The sequence below is a fragment of the Neoarius graeffei genome, chromosome 5 (assembly GCF_027579695.1).
Source record: "Neoarius graeffei isolate fNeoGra1 chromosome 5, fNeoGra1.pri, whole genome shotgun sequence".
Classification (NCBI taxonomy): domain Eukaryota; kingdom Metazoa; phylum Chordata; class Actinopteri; order Siluriformes; family Ariidae; genus Neoarius; species Neoarius graeffei.
Genome location: NC_083573.1, coordinates 27,779,062 through 27,798,901, shown reverse-complemented (window position 1 = coordinate 27,798,901; position 19,840 = coordinate 27,779,062). Strand labels below are relative to the sequence as shown.

Below are 19,840 nucleotides of genomic sequence, written 5' to 3'. Positions count from 1 at the left end.
ATTCCCTGGACCAGCAGGAATGGCTGAAGTGCCCTTGAGCAAGGCACCTAACCCCCAACTGCTCCCCAAGCTGCTCTGGGTATGTTGTACTACACTCTTATCCAGACCGACTGCTAAATGCCTGTAATAATGAAGTGACGCTAATGGGGAGGGGAACCCTCTCTGAATATCATTTATACAAATAACCAAATTATTAATGGTTAAGTTTTACAAGTTATCTGTGGTCTCCACGGAGACATTTAGTTGCTTATTTGGCCCTTCCTAAGCAAGGAATTTGATGCAACTAGGCCTTTAAATAAAGTCTATATACAGTGTCTTGCAACAGCATTCATCCCCCTTGGTGTTTGTCCCGTTTTCTCACATTACAAGCTGGAATTAAAATGGATTTTTGGAGGGTTAGCATCATTTGATTCACACAACATGCCTACCACTTTAAAGGTGCACACTGTTGTTTTATTATGACACAAATAATAATTATGAAAAAACAGAAATCTGGAGTGTGCATAGGTATTCACCCCCTTTCGTATGAAACCCCTAAATAAGAGCTGATCCAACCAATTCACTTCACAAGTCACATAATTAGTTGTTAAAAGATCCAAATGTGTGCGATCAAAGTGTCACATGATCTGTCACATGATGTCTGTATAAATCAACCTGTTCTGGAAGGACCCTGACTCTGCAACACTACCAAGCAAGCAACATGAGAACCAAAGAGCCTCCAAACAGGTCAGAGACAAAGTTGTGGCGAAGTATAGATCAGGGTGGAGGTATTTAAAATAACCCAAACTTTGAATATCCTAGGGAGCACCACTAAATCCATTATAGCAAAATGGAAAGAATATGGCACCACTACAAACCTGACAAGAGAAGGCCACCCACCAAACTCACAGACTGGGCAAGGAGGGCATTAATCAGAGATGCAACAAAGACACCAATGATAACGCTGAGGGAGCTGTAAAGATTCACAGTGGAGATGGGAGTATCTGTCCATAGGGCCACTTTAAGCTGTACGCTCCACAGAGTGGGGCTTTATGGAAGAGTGGCCAGTAAAAAATAAAAATCACATTTGGAGTTTGCCCAACAGCATGTGGCAGACTCCCCAAACACATGGAAGATGATTCTCTGGTCAAATGAGACTAAAACTTAACTTTTTGGCCATCATGGGAAACGCCATGTGTGGTGCAAACCCAACACCCTGAGAACACCATCCCTACAATGAAGCATGGTGGTGGCAGCATCATGTTGTGGGGATGCTTTTCATCTGCAGGGAGAAGAAAGATGGATGGCACTAAATACAGGGCAATTCTGGAGGAAAACCTGTTTGAGTCAGCGAGAGTTTTGAGACTGGGATGAAAGTTCACGGTCTAGCAGGATAATGAACCGAAACATACTGCTAAAGCTACACTGGAGTGGTTTAAAAGGAAACATTTAAATGGCTTGGAACGGCCTAATCAAAGCCCAGACCTCAATCCAATTGAGAATCTGTGGCATAACTTGAAGATTGCTGTACACCAGACCTGGGCATTTTACGGTCCGCGGGCTGCATCCGGCCCTTTGGTTCATTCTGACCGGCCCGCGTAAGGTTAATTAGAAATTACAAAATGAACGCATTTTCTAATTTTACCTCATGCATGGACTGAATGTGCATTGCTTTTATTTTGAAGTTGTGTTCAACAAAAACGCAATGTGCGCGACATGAACATGACATGAAATCCCACGAAACCTAATCCCGCGATAACTACTTCCGTAATTTGTCCAGACCAACCACAAACTTGTACGTCATCCTTCAAATGGTCCAGCCAATCACAGTGTGACATCACCAGCAGGCGCCGGAGCCCGAGCCGATCTGTAGATCTGATACCTACACCGAATCGACGTTGTTGCGAGCAGGTCACAAGAAGACTTTAGCCCCCAAAATGTCCGCAAAAAGAAGATAGGTAGATGCCGAATGCAGGGCTTTCAACAAAACATAGACTGCTAAGTACTGGCTCTACCTACATACTGTATGTGAACAAACATTTTCAGTGATGAAGTTTAACAAATCCAGGTACGGGTATAGATTCTCTCTCACCGATGATCATCTGTCGGCTGTGCTTCGCATCTCCACCTCAGACATTCAACCTGACTTTGATGCACTCGTTAAAGACCAACAGAGACTAGATTTCTCTGACTGAACAAATAAAAAACTGAAAAACACCAAATGAGGTGATTAGACTACAAAATGTGGGCATCATTATTATAATGTGATGTATCTTGCTTGATATTTGGAGTAGAAAGACACTATTGTGATGTCTTTATTGTGTTTTGGGGTGAATGTGACTGGAAAAAAAAAGGTACAAACGTTCACATTTTGTTAACCATTGTTTTGGGAAATTTGATTGCATAAATTACATTTTTGTAAGGCAACCTCGTTTTTTTCCATACTCTTACCAGTCTTAGCAGCTTGTAAAAACAATGTTATTTACTGCTTTATATAAAGAAATACAATTAATATTATACAGAATTTAGTTCAGCCTTTTGGTCCAGCCCTCCACAAAATTATCTGTTTCTCATGTGGCCCCATGGAAAAAAATAATTGCCCACCCTTGCTGTACACCAACGCAACCCATCTAACTTGAAGGAGTTGGAGCAGTTTTGCCTTGAGGAATGGGCAAAAACCCCAGTGGCTAGATGTGCTAAGCTAATAGATACACCAAGAGACTTGCAGCTGTAATTGTAGCAAAAGGTGGCTCTACAAAGTATTGACTTTGTGGGGGTGAATACCTATGCACACTCCAGATTTCTGGGGTTTTTTTTCCCCCATCTTAAATATTTTTTGAGTCACCAAAAAAAAAAAGTGCACCTTTAAAGTGGTAGGCATGTGTCAATCAAATGGTGCCAACCCCCAAAAAATCCATTTTAATTCTAGCCTGTAATGCAACAAGACAGGACAAAACACCAAGGGGGATGAATACTTTTGCAAGGCACTGTAGTAGAAAACAAATGAGTTTTCCTATTATGAAATCTACAAAGAGATGCACACAAATAAGCGATTTGAATAGAACCTACTGATCCTTTGCTTCTGCTCAGTGGGCTGTAGGTTTGAACATTAGTTACATCAACACATCGTTACACAATAGCTTGAGTAAACAATGAGGTAACGCACACACAGTGTGTGAAGTGTGGAGACCCAGGGACACAATAGGCTCTGTGCTGTCTCATGCTTCAACAATGCTCCATTGTCCCCCTCAACAGAATAGTAATTTATGCAAAGATACTTTCACCCCTGTCTGTCTCTTCCCTTTCTTTTCCCCACCCTTTTCCGTGGCCTCCGTCGTCCTGTTCCCAGTTTTGCCCAGGCGCTATCTTCCCTCCTTCTTTTCAACGTCTTCGCTTGTTCTGCGACACCCTTTCATCTGCACGCTCTTTTGTTCAACTGCTTCATTCTGCATCACCTTGTAGCCTTCTATTGATTTTTCCTTTTCTTGTCTCTTCCATCATGCTTCTTGCCATATTACTTTCTTGACGTTATTTTTAACCCATTTACTTTAGTCCGTGTTTTGGTCCCAGGGAGATAAATAGACAGCAGAGTGGAGCATTTTTATATAGATATATATTTAAAAAAAAAAAAAGACAGGAAAAAGCCATCATGTCATTTTAAAGCCACAGACCACATTTTGGTAGAGCAATGCATCATTCTTCACTGGTTACTCATATGAGAGAAATTTTAAATAAATAAATCACCACAAATCTAATGCTTAAATTACTGGACTTTTGGGGAAACGTGAAATTTAGTTTCAACAAATCTGTCAAATTCAAACGGGCCTCAACCTAATCATCCGAACCTTAACCTGAACATCCACCAAACCACAAAGTCATCTGTTTGCTCTTTAAATGCTTTCAGAAAATTATTTTTAGGATGTTTGCACAAAGTCACAGTCTGGTCTTTGGAAGAACCAACCTAGCTCACAGCTTCATCTTTACATGATTGTTTTTCTAAACCTGGAAGAACGCTTACTTTCTAGAATGTTCTGAGAACACTTAGAAAAATGAAAATCCTGATTGTTCTAGAATAGGAAAGCTTCCCTTCTGTGGTTTAGACCAGGGGTTTTCAAAGTGTAGGAGAGTCAGCCCCCCCTCGGAGAGCAAATAAACAACAGCGCCCCCCCTTACAATTTTTGTTGTTGCTATACTTAATGTTCCATTCGTATTTTTTAAAAAAATGGTTGTTGTACACATTATTTTTTTCTTTTTCACATTTTAAACATCTGTGCTTTTTAAAACATCTTGTTTTACACATTTTAAACATCCCATAGCATTGTTAGGTAGCATCTCTTGGCAGACAACACACTGTGGCAGTGGAGCATCTTCAGATCCAGTCCATGAAAATCCAAACTTTAAATAATCGTGGTCATACTTCCTTCTTTTTCCAGTCCCCCAGGATTCCGCGGACCTTTTTTGTGATTGTCGCGGGCTAAAATGTCTGATGTTGTGGGGGTGGTTTCCAAAAAAATTGCGATGAAAGTTGCGGTGTTTTTTAGGTTTTTATTGCGATTACATTGCGGGAGGAAGTGAAAGTTGCGAGAAATTGTTGCAATTTTCTCTTTTTGTGATTAAAATTGAGTGATATGTTAAATATTAAGTTATTACTGAAAAACTATTGATTAAAAAAAACAAAGAGAAATGGTCCTATAAACAACTTTACCAATATAAAAGATTACCAGGACTACAAAAATGCAGAAAAATAGGCTTTACTTATCCAAATGCACCTGTTGGTTCAAAAGTTAAAGTGCAGAGAACCTCACAGCACAACATGAAGTTACCTCATCTCATCTCATTATCTCTAGCCGCTTTATCCTTCTACAGGGTCGCAGGCAAGCTGGAGCCTATCCCAGCTGACTACGGGCGAAAGGCGGGGTACACCCTGGACAAGTCGCCAGGTCATCACAGGGCTGACACATAGACACAGACAACCATTCACACTCACATTCACACCTACGCTCAATTTAGAGTCACCAGTTAACCTAACCTGCATGTCTTTGGACTGTGGGGGAAACCGGAGCACCCGGAGGAAACCCACGCGGACACGGGGAGAACATGCAAACTCCGCACAGAAAGGCCCTCGCCGGCCCCGGGGCTCGAACCCAGGACCTTCTTGCTGTGAGGCGACAGAGCTAACCACTACACCACCGTGCCGCCGAAGTTACCTTAAAATATAATATAAATGCCTCAGCTTTCATGTAAGAAAAAAAACCCTATTAATACTAGTACTGTGTGCAGGCAGTCTCTCCTGAAGACTAAATTAAACAATAATTATAAACTAATAAAATAAATGGCTCAGGCTTCATAGAAGAAAAAAAAACAATTTGAACAGAATCTCACAGTATGATGTTGAAGCTGCCTAAACAATGGAAAATAAAATACCATTTTGGCAAAAATGTTGGCATCCATTAACTTCTTGTATTAAGTAAAAAAAAAATAATAAAGTGCACACGGTGCTTCACTGTAAACATAACACACTTTCAGTGTTGCCAGATACTGCTGACGTTTTCCAGTCCAAAATATGTTCAAAACCCGCCAAAATACACTTGAAATCGTCCAATCTGGCAACACGACGCGCATGCTGCTTCTCTTGAACACACGGAAGTAAGGCGGAAGGTAGTTTGTCGACGTCACCTCAAGACGACGCCAACGATTGGTCAAATTTGCGGGAAAGTTGCGGTGATTGGATATAATTGCAACACCGCCCTGAATTCGCGGGGATTGGTTGAATTTGCGCTGAAGTTGCAAATCGCAACATCCTGGAGGCTCTGTATTTTTGCTTGGCCCAGACTTTGTCTCCTCACTCACTGTAGCTTTAGGTACTAAAAACCGATCCATTTTGTCTCTCACGTTGCGCCCCCCCCGAAGAACTCTGGCGCCCCCCAGGGGGGGCACGCCCCACACTTTGAAAAGCCCTGGTTTAGACCATTTCTATAACATTCCTACAACATTAAGTGTAATATTTTCACATTTTTACGATGCTAGTTTTTGTCTGACTAAACAAAATCTTGATTACGTCGCATGTCCGTTGTGCAAACGCTATTTTTGTAGCATTTCTACAAAACCTTATCAGGTCACTCACAGCTATAGTAATAGTGGTGTCCAGGGAGGAACTCGAAGCCCAGAGAGAAGGGTGTGAAGCGCTGGATTTTCTCCGAGAATCGGACAGGGCCGAAGGGAGCGTAGGGAGAGTTGCACTCCCACCTCTTTATAGCCCCTTCGGTCTCATGGCAGCCCTGAAACTTGTGCTCGGCTACCAGATAGAGCGCCAGCATCTCCGGAGGACCGTGCTCGGGAGAGCCAGATGGGTAGTGTGGGCACAGGATGTCCAGGTAGTCGTTCAGATTTACTTGGACTGTGTAGTCATCACTTGTTAACCTGAATGAATATGAGAGAGAGAGAGAGAGAGAGAGAGAGAGAGAGAAATCAGTGGGTGTATTTCTATCACAAAGAAGAAAGATTCATAGCCACCACAGATGTTAAAGATGGCTTTGCTCCAAACCAATGGTGCTAGACCTCTGGTAGGTCAGTAAATCAGGAGATGTGGTCAAGTAGGTTAGCACACAGATTTCATCCCTCCTGTGAAATATCAGCGGCAATCGATCACTCAGCCACTCTAATCAAGACTCCCCATGCAGCTGCACCCAGTCCACACACACATCACAGCGAGGGTTTTAGCTGCAGGCCCGAGAGAGGGAGCACAAACTCAATGATGTGAAACCATTTGTGCACTAATTAAAGCGAGAAAATGAGAGGAGGTTTGTGTAATGACTGCTCTGATTGTGAAAAGAAAATCCAGGGCTTGGAGAGTAGTGGAATGTTTAAGGGCCAAATACACTGGAAGTTCATGGCAGCTATATGCTAATTAGTGAGAGAGAGAGAGATTCACTCCTGAGCATGCACGTGCACGCACACACACGCTAAAAAGTGAAGCCCCTCTAATAGGCTGAGCATTAGCATATAATAGCCCTTTGGTTGTTTGGCTGATTCTTGTTTACATCCTGTTGCCTTTAAAGAGCTGTTTACTAGTTTACTATGAATAAGAGAGAGATGGAAAGATACACACACAGAGAGAGAGAGAGAGAGAGAGAGAGAGAGAACGAACATTCCCTGAAACCACTCACCCAGTACACCAGTGCTAAAGAAAGTTGCATCAAATTCTAAAGAAGGTCTAATGTCCAGAGAAAAGAAAATGAGAGGAAAGAGAAAAAAGGGGGTTAGAAAACAGGGGAGAGGCGAAACACAGAGGAGAGGAGTGACAGAAAGAGAGAAGGCTAAAGAGGTGGAGGGAGGTTCTACTTTAATTAGTCGCCCTAGAGAGAGTTTGGTGGGAGACAGCAAGGAGACAAGATGGATTTTAATTGGTCTTTTCTGCACCACGAGTGTGTGCGCACGCACACATGCATGCAAGAACCATAGAACGCAAGGGATGCAAAGGGGCCCACAGAGGAGCAGAAAAGACAGGCTGTGAGAGCAAGGAGGCCAGTCCGAGTCCGTCACAGCGACTCTTTAAGAAGAGAAGAGGTGACAGAGCGGCATGAGACAGCGAGAGAAAGTGAGCAAGGGAAAAGTCATTGGAGAGGAAAAAGAGTGAAAGGAAGACAGGAATGAGGAAGGCACATGGGGGGGGGGGGGGTGTCATCCCAAATTAAGTGGGTGGGCGCAGGGAAGACAGAAAAAGGCTAATGAAAGAGCAGAAAAGCAGCGAGGAGGCAAGGGAACGGAGGAGAGGCAGATTTTGGGGGTCATGAGACAAAAGAGAGAGAGAACGTTATAGCAGGAAGAGGAAAGTAGGTATCCAGCAGACTCTCACTACAGCAGAGCTAAAACCGTGTCCCAGTTATTCGAAAATATTAATGCGAAAAATCAGCTGGGGTGACAAGTGAGGAGTTTCGTATTTAAAAGCCAAACAGAACCATAAATAAATAAATAAATAAATAAATAAATAAAAATCACCTAATTTAACAAACTTTAGGTAACACTTCCTCGCTTCATAAGCACACATTTATAAATGCCAACCACAAGTATAAAAAGTATAGCCTGGGCCCGCCCATCCTAAGCGTGACGCAACACAAGGGCCTGTTGTGAGCTTAGTCTGGCCAGGCAAGCTATCTACAGCTCTTCCAAGCTCCCGAAAAATCGGGAACCAATCAACTTTGAGCATCTCCAACGGCCCTGGGTAGAGGCGTGTTCAAGGCACTGACGTAGGAGAACTGCGACCGGAAGCCATAGATTGTTTACAGAATCTATGCCGGAAGCGCTTCATTCACGCTTCCGCATCTATTACGCATAGATGCTGTATTGAAAGCATTCAACGGGAAGTTCTCATTGAAAACAGAGCGAAGAGCAGCCCTGGAGGTATTTATTGAAAGGAAGGACGTTTTTGCCTTGCTCCCGACCGGCTTCGGTAAGAGTTTAATCTACCAGTTAGCCCCGTCGCGTCGCATACATCAGAGGAAAGAGTGATGTGATTGGTTTAAGCCTTTTCTGGCTTCGACCAGTAGCAAACTGAGGCATTTCAGGGAGGCGGGTCAACCACGGGCTCTGGGAAACGGTTGGGCTTAATATCTTGGCCAGACCAATAGCTCGTAGAGCTTTGAAGTCGCGTTAGCCAGGCTATAAAAAGTACTCCACATGTTTATCTCTCAGCTGATTTGGATTTAGTGACACCCACAAAACTCCATAAAATGTAAAAGAACTGAAAAAGATATGACAACTAAACAGCGAATGCGTCAAATGTGCTAAATCTTCCAATAACACAGCTCAGCTACTGCAGTGAGTCGGCTCCCAAAGAGAGAGAGAGAGAGAGACAGACAGACACACACACACACGTTACATTCCTTCGTATCCAGTTTGATAAACGAGGCTCATTGAGCGCACATAGAAAATGCGTCTGGCATCATATGGAACCAAATGTGAGGGGAGTTGATATGAATGAACAGCACTTTCCTCTTCCTCTGGATCATGGCTGAAGTGCCCTTGAGCAAGGCACCTAACCCCCAACTGCTCCCCGGGTGCTGTAGCATAACTGCCCACTGCTCTGGGTATGCGTGCGCTCATTGCTCCCTTGTGTGTGGATGCATGGGTTAAAAATGCGGAGGAGGAATTTCACTGTGCTTGAGTGTATGTGGGATAAATAAAGATGGCTTCTCCTTCTCCATCATCAGAACATCAAACTCCAGCTAACTTCTTCCCAATAATTACAAGGTGAAGGAGGAAAGAAAAAAAAAAAAAAAAAAAACACAAGTCAGTCATCTATAGACAAAATGTCTTTAAATCAAATCATTCATTCATTCTCCAACTTATCCGGGCTTTTTTTTTTTAATAACGTAACTAGCTGTCTTCATTAAAGGCAGACTGCCTTTCAGATTTCTCAAATTTAGGCCATAAAAAGAATTTCCCCGACACCCAAATATTTTTTTTTAGTGGACCGAAAGTTACTGAACTCGAATTAAAAGACTTCGGATTTTATTACTTTTTTCCCCTAAAAGAACAATTAATTAAATGTAGAGCCTCCTTGGCCCCAAATTCTCTGCCATTTTTTCCTCGACACAATACAAGATACTATGTCATGCATGACGTGGTAGGCTTTCCCCGTTCGCGCAATGCATTATGGGATACAAATTTGAAACAAAAGAGAACGATGGCGGACGCGAGTGTGCGACTGAAACGTGAAAGACCGACTACAGTAACAGAAAGCAGAAGAAAAGATGTTATGCTGCGAAGGAAAGGAAATGCAAAATCAAGCTCAAATATTGGTGGTCAGCGAGCTGTTCGTTTAGTGACAGAATGATGTAACTGTCAGTGCACGGTCAAAGGTAAACCTGTAGATGGCAGTCATGCAACACTGGATGCCAGCTGCCGTAAAACCCAAAAGATGAAGACGACGACAACGGCTCAGGTAAACTTGCACATGCGCACACAGACTTCCTCTGTCTGACTGCGCAAAGCGAGCAATTTCATGCACATTATTTGCTCGGTAATCCCCTCAGATTAAATAACTTCTCAACCACAGAATGGCCTGTATTTTTAAAGATATTACAAAAATAAACATGCATCACAATGACCAAATTTCAGGGGAACTAAATTTCACCAATTTTATGAAATCGAAAGGCTGTATTGCTTTAATCAGTGCATAAACATTCCATTAATAAACAATTGGTAGAACCTAAAAAAGGTCTGGTCTTTGGATCAAAGTGGATTACATTTCTACTTGTTATTTTTGCGCATTTGTGAATTCAGCCTTTTAAAAAAAAAAAAACCCACACACAGTTAATGTCAGAATATTGTGGCCAGCAATAGCTCTGTATACTGTATAAGTACACAGAATATAAATTACAGTGAAGCATCCGAGTAACTACATATTCCGGTACTCAGTAGTGAAGCCAGCTGTGATTACATAGGCTTAAAAATAGGTGAGTGGAGGGTGGGCCATGTGTAATTATGTGGTAATAATATAACTCTGCAAATGCTAAAACCCAAAACGGAAGCAGCAAAACTGAGCTTAGGCAGAGTTATTATTGTAAAAGAGCCTTAATTCACAGAGGTGAAATTAAGTGCCTTGGTAGAAGTCTTCATCCAGCTTTCTAACCTGGATTTTAAAAAAATAAATAAATAAATAAAAAGGTTTTTGTCTCAGAGAGAGGGGGGGGGGGGGAGGAAGTGAGCGGAAGAGACACAGTCTTCCGTTACTGTGTGCCCAGAGCTGTGTGTGTCACTTAACACTGGGCTGATCAATGACCATGACAGAGTATTGGTGATCAATCTGTGCGACTGGCTACATCGATCGGGAATCAGTCAAACACATCGCTGGCAAGGCCCACCAATCAATACAGCGTCTGTGTTCGATGCCCTCGAGCCGCACAACACGTCTCAATTAAACACACATACAAGCACACCTTAATTATCTCACAGCGAGAGTAGCAGCAAGTAAAAAGAACAGTACCCTCACACCATCACTTAGAGCTTCATGATGCTGTTGGAGCACTCCGAACCCTGAAGTCGGTGACATCCATTTAGGTTTTTCCGACTCTTACACTAGTTTAAGTTTCGTCTTGGAGTAACACCTGATTTGAGTATTCATTCAAATCACTCCTCAGACTCTTACATTATTGTAATATGTATTAGGGTTCACCAGGGTTCTCCAGAAAATCTGAAGTAGCAGGCTTTAAAAATAAATAAATAAATAAAAGAAAAGTAACAGGCAGCTCTAGCATTTGCAGCAGCTAAGCTGCCGCAGCGCACCAATGGCGTGCTAATGCTGGGATGGTATTTCCCCCCACCAGAAAATTTTGAAAATTTACATGCCTTCTGGTGCATTCTCAGCTAATAAATTACTAGCCATTTCCCTGTAAAACACTTGCAAAAACACTTGGCATGGACTTGACTTATAAGCACGGTCCATATATTTTCAATAGGGTTGAAGTCAGGACTTGTTTTCAGCTTAAAGTGTTGGTCTGCTTTATCCTCCACAACCAGCTCTGATGCATCTTTGGGTTCATCGTCCTGTTGTAACTTCCAAGTTGTGTTCAAGTTTCTGATGGTTTATGCTGAAGAATTCCGAGGTAGTCCTCCTTCTTCAGTATTCCATCCACTTCGTGCAATGAACCAGTTCCACTGGCAGTAAAACAACCCCAGAAGATGATGATCCTACCACCAGCTGGTACAGTGTCCCTCTGTACATGGTGGTCATTATGGCCAAAAAACTCAATCTTTGTCTCATCTGACCATACAGCTATCCTCCAGAAGGCTTTTTCTTTGTCCGTGTGGTCAGCTTCAAACTTTAGTTCAGCTTGAAGGTGTCAATTTTGGAGCAGGGGGCTATTTCTTGGATGGCTACCTCTTAGTCCACGGTGATCTGAACTGTAGACAGTGATCCGTCAGCTTCCAGTTCATGGCAGGGCTGTGCCATGGTGGTTCCCAGGTTATTCCTGACCATCCAAACCCATTTCCTTTCAGCTGAGGGTGACCATTTGGGTTTTCTTGAAGCAAAGTGGCTTGGCAAAGTGACTACACCTCACAATAACTTGGATACAATTGTTTGAACTGATCTTGTGATCTGCAGTTGTTTAGAAATGGCTCCAAGAGACATTCCAGAGTTGTGTATATCTGCCATCTTCTTTCTCAGATCTGCACTGAGCTCCTTGGACTTTCCCATTTTACTGTGTGTTGGTCAATCCAATGAGTGCTGTAAACAAACCCTTTTTATGAAGGCACCATAGTTAATAGAGGGAGATGGTTAGGAAGGCCGGCAGACTTCAAAGGACTAACTCTTTGTTCAACGTTATGACGTCACGTGACATTTACCGTGCACACGAACCCTGTTTTGCTATAGAAAAGACTATGCATGCGATGTATTTTTACAGTTTATTGAGAATATTCTAATAATTTTGGTTTAAAATCAACGTTTTCAAACCGCAACATGCTCGTGCTTCGATTCCATGTTTGTTTACATTTCACAACAAGAGTAAAGTAGCGCGAAGCTCACTGAAAATATTATGAGCAAAAACTGAATAACGCTGTACGTACTTTAAAAGCTACTGGGATAATAAAAGGTCCCAAAACATCGAGTATCAATATTTTATCTCTTGAAATCAAAGTTAAAAAAAAAAAAAATCAAATCTCAGACGTTTTTTACAATTTTAGGATTGTTTAACTTATACTCAGTTTCGAACTGTTGAAGCTCACCTCTACGAGATGCCAAATTTTCCCTATTTCTCAGATCACTTGATTTGAAAGATTCTGGCTTTTATTACTATTCTTCTTAAAGAAATAACAACCAGGAAATCTGGGGCAAAGATTTTTTTTTGATAAGCCTTCAGTATTTGGTTTTGATTGCCGTATCGTAAAACAATGATGGTTAGAAAATAGGTAAATTGATGGCGTTTTTTGTAATAATTAAGACTTATTTTAAAATGATTTTCACTCATCATATACATACTTTTAAATGTTTTGTTTTTAAGTTTTCTTTCGCTTCTAAAATTACAAGTTTTAACTCAAAATTGTCTCCAAATTCACTGTCGTCCTACATGTTTGTTTGGCTGGTGTGCACGGTCGTGGTCATGTGATGGTACAGTTCAACCTCAAATACGAAACAATAGGATGGTCCTTTGAAGTTTGCCGGGTTTCCTAACCATTCCTCTCTATCAACTATGAAGGCACAGAGAAGATACCAGCTGTAGTCAATCATGATCACAAACAGGAAGTTAAGAGACCTCGGCCTTGGTAAGATGAAACATTTTGGAAGTTAACACCTCTGAATTAATAATCTAAGTAAGCGTATGGAAATTTTTAAACCCTGTATGTATAATTTTGACCCTGTGTTGATTTCAGAAAACCCAAAGAAAATTAAAACTTGTGCACCAAATTCTAGTGTTTTTTTTAAAGATGTATGCTGTACAATCATTCTGCCACAGAAAAAGAATAATTCAAAGAAATTACTGAAAGCCCAAATATTGCTATGACATTCATATCCAAGATAACATTCATGTAATTGTATGTAAACTTCTGACCACAACTGTAGCAGAAACCTGCAGAGAACAGACTTTACTTTGCCCACGAAAGGTTTTAGTTTCTTCTTCAGTGGCATTTTGTGAAAACCGAGTGAAATCAGCTGCAACATGCATCAACTGCGTCTTTACCATCTGCTACGGCGTGGTCATGTGATCCGGCTCAGCCAATCGGAGCGTGAGAATCAATCAAACATGGCATTGCTTCCAGTCACGATAGACTCGAATCGAAGGCAATTTCATGGTGAAATAATTGCATTTGCAGCAATTTATGGGCAGCGGATACAATATAAAAATCGCTTGAACGTTGAAAGGCAAGTTTGTTTGTTTTTCTGGGATTGAGTAGCCAACGCAGACCGTCTGTGTAGGCAGAGAAAACCACAGGTCGCCGGTACTTGTGAACATCTCTGGTTCACACAATCACAAAAACAAACCGGGTATAAATAGATCGATCCTGCTGAGGTACACAGAACAAACTGCTAACTGCACCTCTTATTTTTTTTTTCATTAATTGTACTATCGTTTTCTCACTGGAAAGGAGGGTACATTATTAGCACATAAGACTTCCACCAATTAATCAGATCATTAGGAGGAAATGCACTGCTTCACAAAGCTGCTTAGCACAGACACACTGACATGACTTTAACCGACAGTCATGTTCTTTCTTTGCTCGAGTTTGGTGCCCTGCTGAGATCGTGTCTTGATTTCTATAAATAACCTGCTTGTACCTGACAAAACAACAAACTAAAGACTTTGAAATATCCAAACTAAATGATGCAAGAGTAAAGCATGCTCAATACAAGTGCAGTTAGACAATCATGTATTTAAAGTGATGGAGAAAATCCTCGCTCACTTCATGAAAGGGAAATTTTCAAAGTGCAGAAAATGATCCTGAGAACCTGTGAGCTGAAGGATTTCGAGGGTGAGGGCAAGAGTGTGAAAGAAGGCATCAAGAGGAGAAAAAACAATAATGTCACTCTTCCTCTTTACCCATCTTTGTGAAGGGATGTGTTGTGTGGGGAGTAAAAACATGGGCGTGTTAGTAAGTCTGTTGGATCAGACACTGATCGGACAAGCTTGCTGTGTTTCTGTCAATCTCAGCATTTCCTTTTGGTCTTGTTTTTTTTTCCCCCCTTTCTCTTCCAAAGCCCTTCAGATTAACCACTCCAGACGTTCTCACAATAGTTTGATGCCCCACTTGTCAATGGAGTTAGGATGTGCACTTTGGTCATTTCGACAGCTTGAGGACTCGGAGAAAATGACTGAATACGTGAGGACTCAAATTGCCAAGGAAGAGGGGGTTTCTACAAGACACCATTTTCCAAACCGTAGATCAACTATAACCTGAGGTTGCTTTGGGGTACAGCAAGGAGATCCAGTGCTGCAGTCTGTGCACAGCCTCTGGAGACTTCGACCTGCCACCCTGAATGCCACCATGACCTCCGTTCTCAACAAAGCATCGCTGGAAACCTCACAAAATTATCGCTCCATTTCTAGAACAAGATTCTTTGTTGTTTGGCTCCTGACTCCAGAAAAAAAAAAGTGAGAAGGTCATAATGTACTTCAAATCATTCTCAAAGATTGGTATATGCTGCCCTACACAAGTAGTCTGCTCACACACAGCAACGTAGTGGAGCCAAAACGGAACCATTACAGCGTAAGCTACATGGTTTGAATAATGGATAAACATTCATAGTAAATGTTCAAAAAAAAAAAAAAGTTGTGTGAATGTGTGTGTGTGTGTGTGTGTGTGTGTGCGCGTGCACGCGCAAGAATGAAAATGGAGAGCTAGCGGCAGCACCAGCACCTTTGATCCCTTTATAAAAGAGAATAATTAAAGCATGAACAATTCCAGGAGCGTAGTGGAGGAATACAAAACAGGCCAGATTGCGTGATTACCGAAACAAGCAGTGCTCTCAAGCCATCGCTGTTCAGTAAGCGAGGGCGTAATTGCTAAATGGGCCTGATAATTGGGGAACAATACTGTGGTGTCCACATGAAAACATATAAACATGGGTAAAATGCAACAATAAGGAGATGTGGGAGGGAGGGCTCGAGAACAAGGAGCTGGGTTGGTGTACTATTGGGTAAAAGATATAAGGATACAAGGGGTCTGTTAGGAAGAAGGGTTATGAACAGAGCAGTCTATAGATCTATAGCTGTAGACTTGGGTCCCTAATAAGAACACCAGAGGCAACTGTGGCAAGGAAAAGCTTCCTGAGACAAGAGCAAGAAATCAGGAGAGAAACCACACTCAAATGGGAATCCATCCTTTTCTCAGCGACACTGGATAATGCAGTTATATATTACTCTTCTACAACCGAATTCAAATATTTTGTTTCAAGAGCGTTCATTATGAGAAGAGCGTTTTATGAACACAACCAGATATGAATACAATACAGGGTTCCCACTGGCGCTCGTCACAATAGTCATTGATGAGTATAATCCATCAGTGATGAAGAGAAAATTACTAGCAGTTATCGCAGCAACTATGTATTTGTCATCTTTATCATTATCGTAAGTCATCTTCTATAGAAATCCCCCCACGAGTCCCCCCGTTTGCCGAAATCCAATCCCAGTGAAGAGATGGCGGGAAGTCAGAGCATAAACTATGAGCACGTGCTTGTGACCAATAAAAATCAGCAATGCATAATGACCAAATGAGCACCAAGCTTTTGACCATCACAGTGCATCTTAGTCGGCCTGGTGTGGTGGTGAACCAAACAATGGCGCAGTCTAAGCTGACAAAGTTTTTTGGTTGGGCTTCTTCAAGCAGAGCCCCTACTGTCCCCGAGTACACCAGACAGTGTCAGGAATACAAGGGTCAGTTTTAAAAAAAGAAAAAAAAAAAAAACGCAGAAGTGAAAGTGCCGTCAGCCGGCAAGCGACTGAAGGGAGCTATGTTTCAGGCAGCCTGGGCTCACGCTAGCCGCTCGCACGTCCGCAAATTGCGAAGTTTTATTCCAATTTGCGAAAAGAAAATCATCTGTATTCACATTTTATGCGAAAGACATTTAAAGTTTAAGCAAAATCGATCAAACAATTGCGATTTCTCAAGATGAACAGTACCTTTCGTGTCTATCTTCGATGTTTTGATTTATAACCAACGCCCCCGAGTTTCGAAGATTCTTATTGGTTGACCGCAAATTACGTCTTCCAATAGCAGCGCATAGACATATAAACATAGACGCCGCCTTCTGCGTAGAATCATACGTCATCCTCGCCGCCATATTGGATGTGGCAAAGTGGAGATTCTTCAGCCGTCTCTGGTATAGCGTCTAGACAGTAGCCGAGAATAAAGATGCCTCATTCATGTGCTGCGTTTAACTGTACCAACAGGTTTACCGTCCAAACGAGATCACATGGGATTACCTTTCACAGGTGAGACTGGAAAAATACTTTTCAATACTGTTCCTTCAGTCTTCAGTTTCCCAGCTCATCTCCACCGGGGAGGTGGATAGTTATAAGCAGCGAGAATTAGATAATACAGTGCCACACTATGATGAACGTTTTTGAACGTATGATGAATGTTTTTAACCTTTCTGAATGTGAAGGAATCAGTGATGTATTTTGTTTTGGTATGACGTTAGAACCTGGCCGAACTCAGTTTCGCGGTCATTCAGAATATTGATGGGTATTTCGCACACTATTTATAACCATCACATTAAAAGTTATATGTGTTGTTTTGATGCCTGTTTGTTTCCCAAATATATACGTGTGTGTTTTAATGGGTGAATAAAAGGCATCGAGTTAAATATTATTGCAGAAAGGGGCTTTATGAAGTTCAGTCCATTTACTTGCATTGGTTTACGAGGAAGATTTGCCACATCCAATATGGCGGACACACTCTGACGTATCCCAGCAACGGGCCACCAGCTCAATGCGGCGTCTATGTTTATATGTCTATGTAGCAGCGGACCTTACATATAAAATGATCAATTTCCGAGTTGCGCTGATCATGTCAGCAATTCTCGCTCATTAGTGAACAAGATTATAGTGAGGTTTGTTTAAAATAAATTATCCGACTTTACGTATGACAAACTTATCTAAAAAATGAGATAACATAGAATGTTCTGTTAGCTTTCTCAGTTAGGGATAAAAACACGATATAACCATTCTAAAGATGCATTTTCTACACAATATCAAACCTGACAGAACTTTGGAAGAACTCACAGATGAACCAGGATATATCGACCAAGTGTACCTTGTTTTCAGAGCGTTTTGATGCACATGGTTCAAAGTTTTGACTGCAAGTGTTTCATTTGAGAAATTAATGGTGAATATCATTATATTTGGGTTATGAGATTAATTTATAAGAAACAACCGTTGATTTTAACTACCTGAGCTCCCTTCGTCCTACCCATAAAGACACCCCCCTCCCCCTAAAAACACACACACGGATCCCAATTACACACACACACACACACACACATACATACATACACACATCTCAATAATGAAAACACACACGCGAGGCAATACCAGTGGTTAAGATGTTAAAATAGAATTTTGAAAAAAATAAAATAAAAAATAAAATTAAATTTAGCAAGGACAGCCACTGATATTGGTCAAGTCAGACACTGATGTTGGCCAGGCCAACTTGGCCAGTTCAAATTTAAACATAACCCATAGGTGTGATAAATCCCCGATAGAGTTGGAAGCCACTCACCATGCAGTTATGTTACACAGCCAGTCAGCATACTACAGAGGGTGACTAAGGGCTAAATGGTGCATAGATGGCAAACAATACAAAGCACATCACACCAAATGTTAGATATCTCATCTCATTATCTCTAGCCGCTTTATCCTGTTCTACAGGGTCGCAGGCAAGCTGGAGCCTATCCCAGCTGACTACGGGCGAAAGGCGGGGTACACCCTGGACAAGTCGCCAGGTCATCACAGGGCTGACACATAGACACAGACAACCATTCACACTCACATTCACACCTACGGTCAATTTAGAGTCACCAGTTAACCTAACCTGCATGTCTTTGGACTGTGGGGGAAACCGGAGCACCCGGAGGAAACCCACGCAGACACGGGGAGAACATGCAAACTCCACACAGAAAGGCCCTCGCCAGCCACGGGGCTCGAACCCGGACCTTCTTGCTGTGAGGCGACAGCGCTAACCACTACACCACCGTGCCACCATGTTAGATATAATTATAATGAAAAATATGGACTCCGTAAACCAGATTAAGTGGGTTAAATTCAACACACAATTTCATTACATATATACAGTTGATGAAATGATCACAATAAGAGGATTCAAGAATAAATACGCATGCTATGAACATAAATCAAGAACATGGAAAGACAAAGGCAGGAAACAAGCTTGCAAACACTATTGAAACACCAACAAACTACAATAACAATTCATTTTTCAATATTATGTCAGTGCAAGAAATATTTAGAAGTATAACATATCTTGCTAAAAAAATTACTTTGCTAAAAAGAAAATTGTTCTTTTAGCATTTCTTGCTAAGCGAAATTGCAAATTGCTAAAGAAAAATTTGAGTCTTTAGCACTCAACAAATCGCTAAAACAATTTGGGTCCTAGAGTGAGCACAGGCAGCATGGCATATTGAGTTCCCATGGTGAACATATGATGAAAAACACCATGTCATTCTGTGTTCAGTTCGTACATCAACAGAAAAAAAAAAAAAAAATCGGATTCCTTCACTGTCGGTTGTTCCCAGACTCTTCTTGACACTGTTCCATTGTAAATCGAGCTTTGTGTTGAAGTTAAGGCTAAAGGGAGTCCTAATTGCTGGGTTTCACTTGACGTCACATCCACCTCATTAGTTATTCAAAACTTTAGCTGGTGGTCTACCAAAGCTCAGTTGACAAAGTATTTGTACGGAGAAGGTGCATTGCTCGCACGTTAAATGCCTTACGCTTGCGTTGTTTTAGGTTGTTTGAATCGATCAAACCGATAAGTTTCTTCAGGGTTCGCCGTGAACTAATAAAAAAGGGTGAACGAACACAGGATTTCACAAAAAGACGTCGAGAAAGGTGGCTTTTGAACCTCTCGCTGAAATCGAAGGGAGCAGAGTCAAAGCATGCTCGAGTTTGCAGTGATCACTTGGTGAAAGGTTTGTATCTCCCTCTCAGCTATGGCCTTAGTGTTTCCCAAGCACTTTTCTTGTGATGTGTCGTTATTTTACGGAACATCACAAAGCGCTAACGTCTCTGGCTGTTTCTTTGTTTCCTCCTCACAAAAAGTCCATATGCATGAAGGTCACAACAAAATTCTTACCCAGCCGGACAGTTACAATGCGCCGTGATCACTTCTCCGTCTTGTTTAACCA

The 19,840-nt window shown here is 41.7% G+C and overlaps 1 protein-coding gene across 2 annotated transcripts in view; it reads right to left on the bottom strand.

The window, feature by feature from the left end:
- Positions 1 to 19,840, bottom strand: part of si:dkey-246i14.3 (ephrin A4) — an 83,649-nt gene that overhangs the window by 26,835 nt on the left and 36,974 nt on the right. For both annotated transcript variants that reach the window (XM_060921456.1, XM_060921457.1), the window contains exon 2: positions 6,104 to 6,399. In XM_060921456.1, the coding sequence (XP_060777439.1) occupies positions 6,104 to 6,399 (296 nt within the window). The remainder of the gene's footprint in view (positions 1 to 6,103; positions 6,400 to 19,840) is intronic.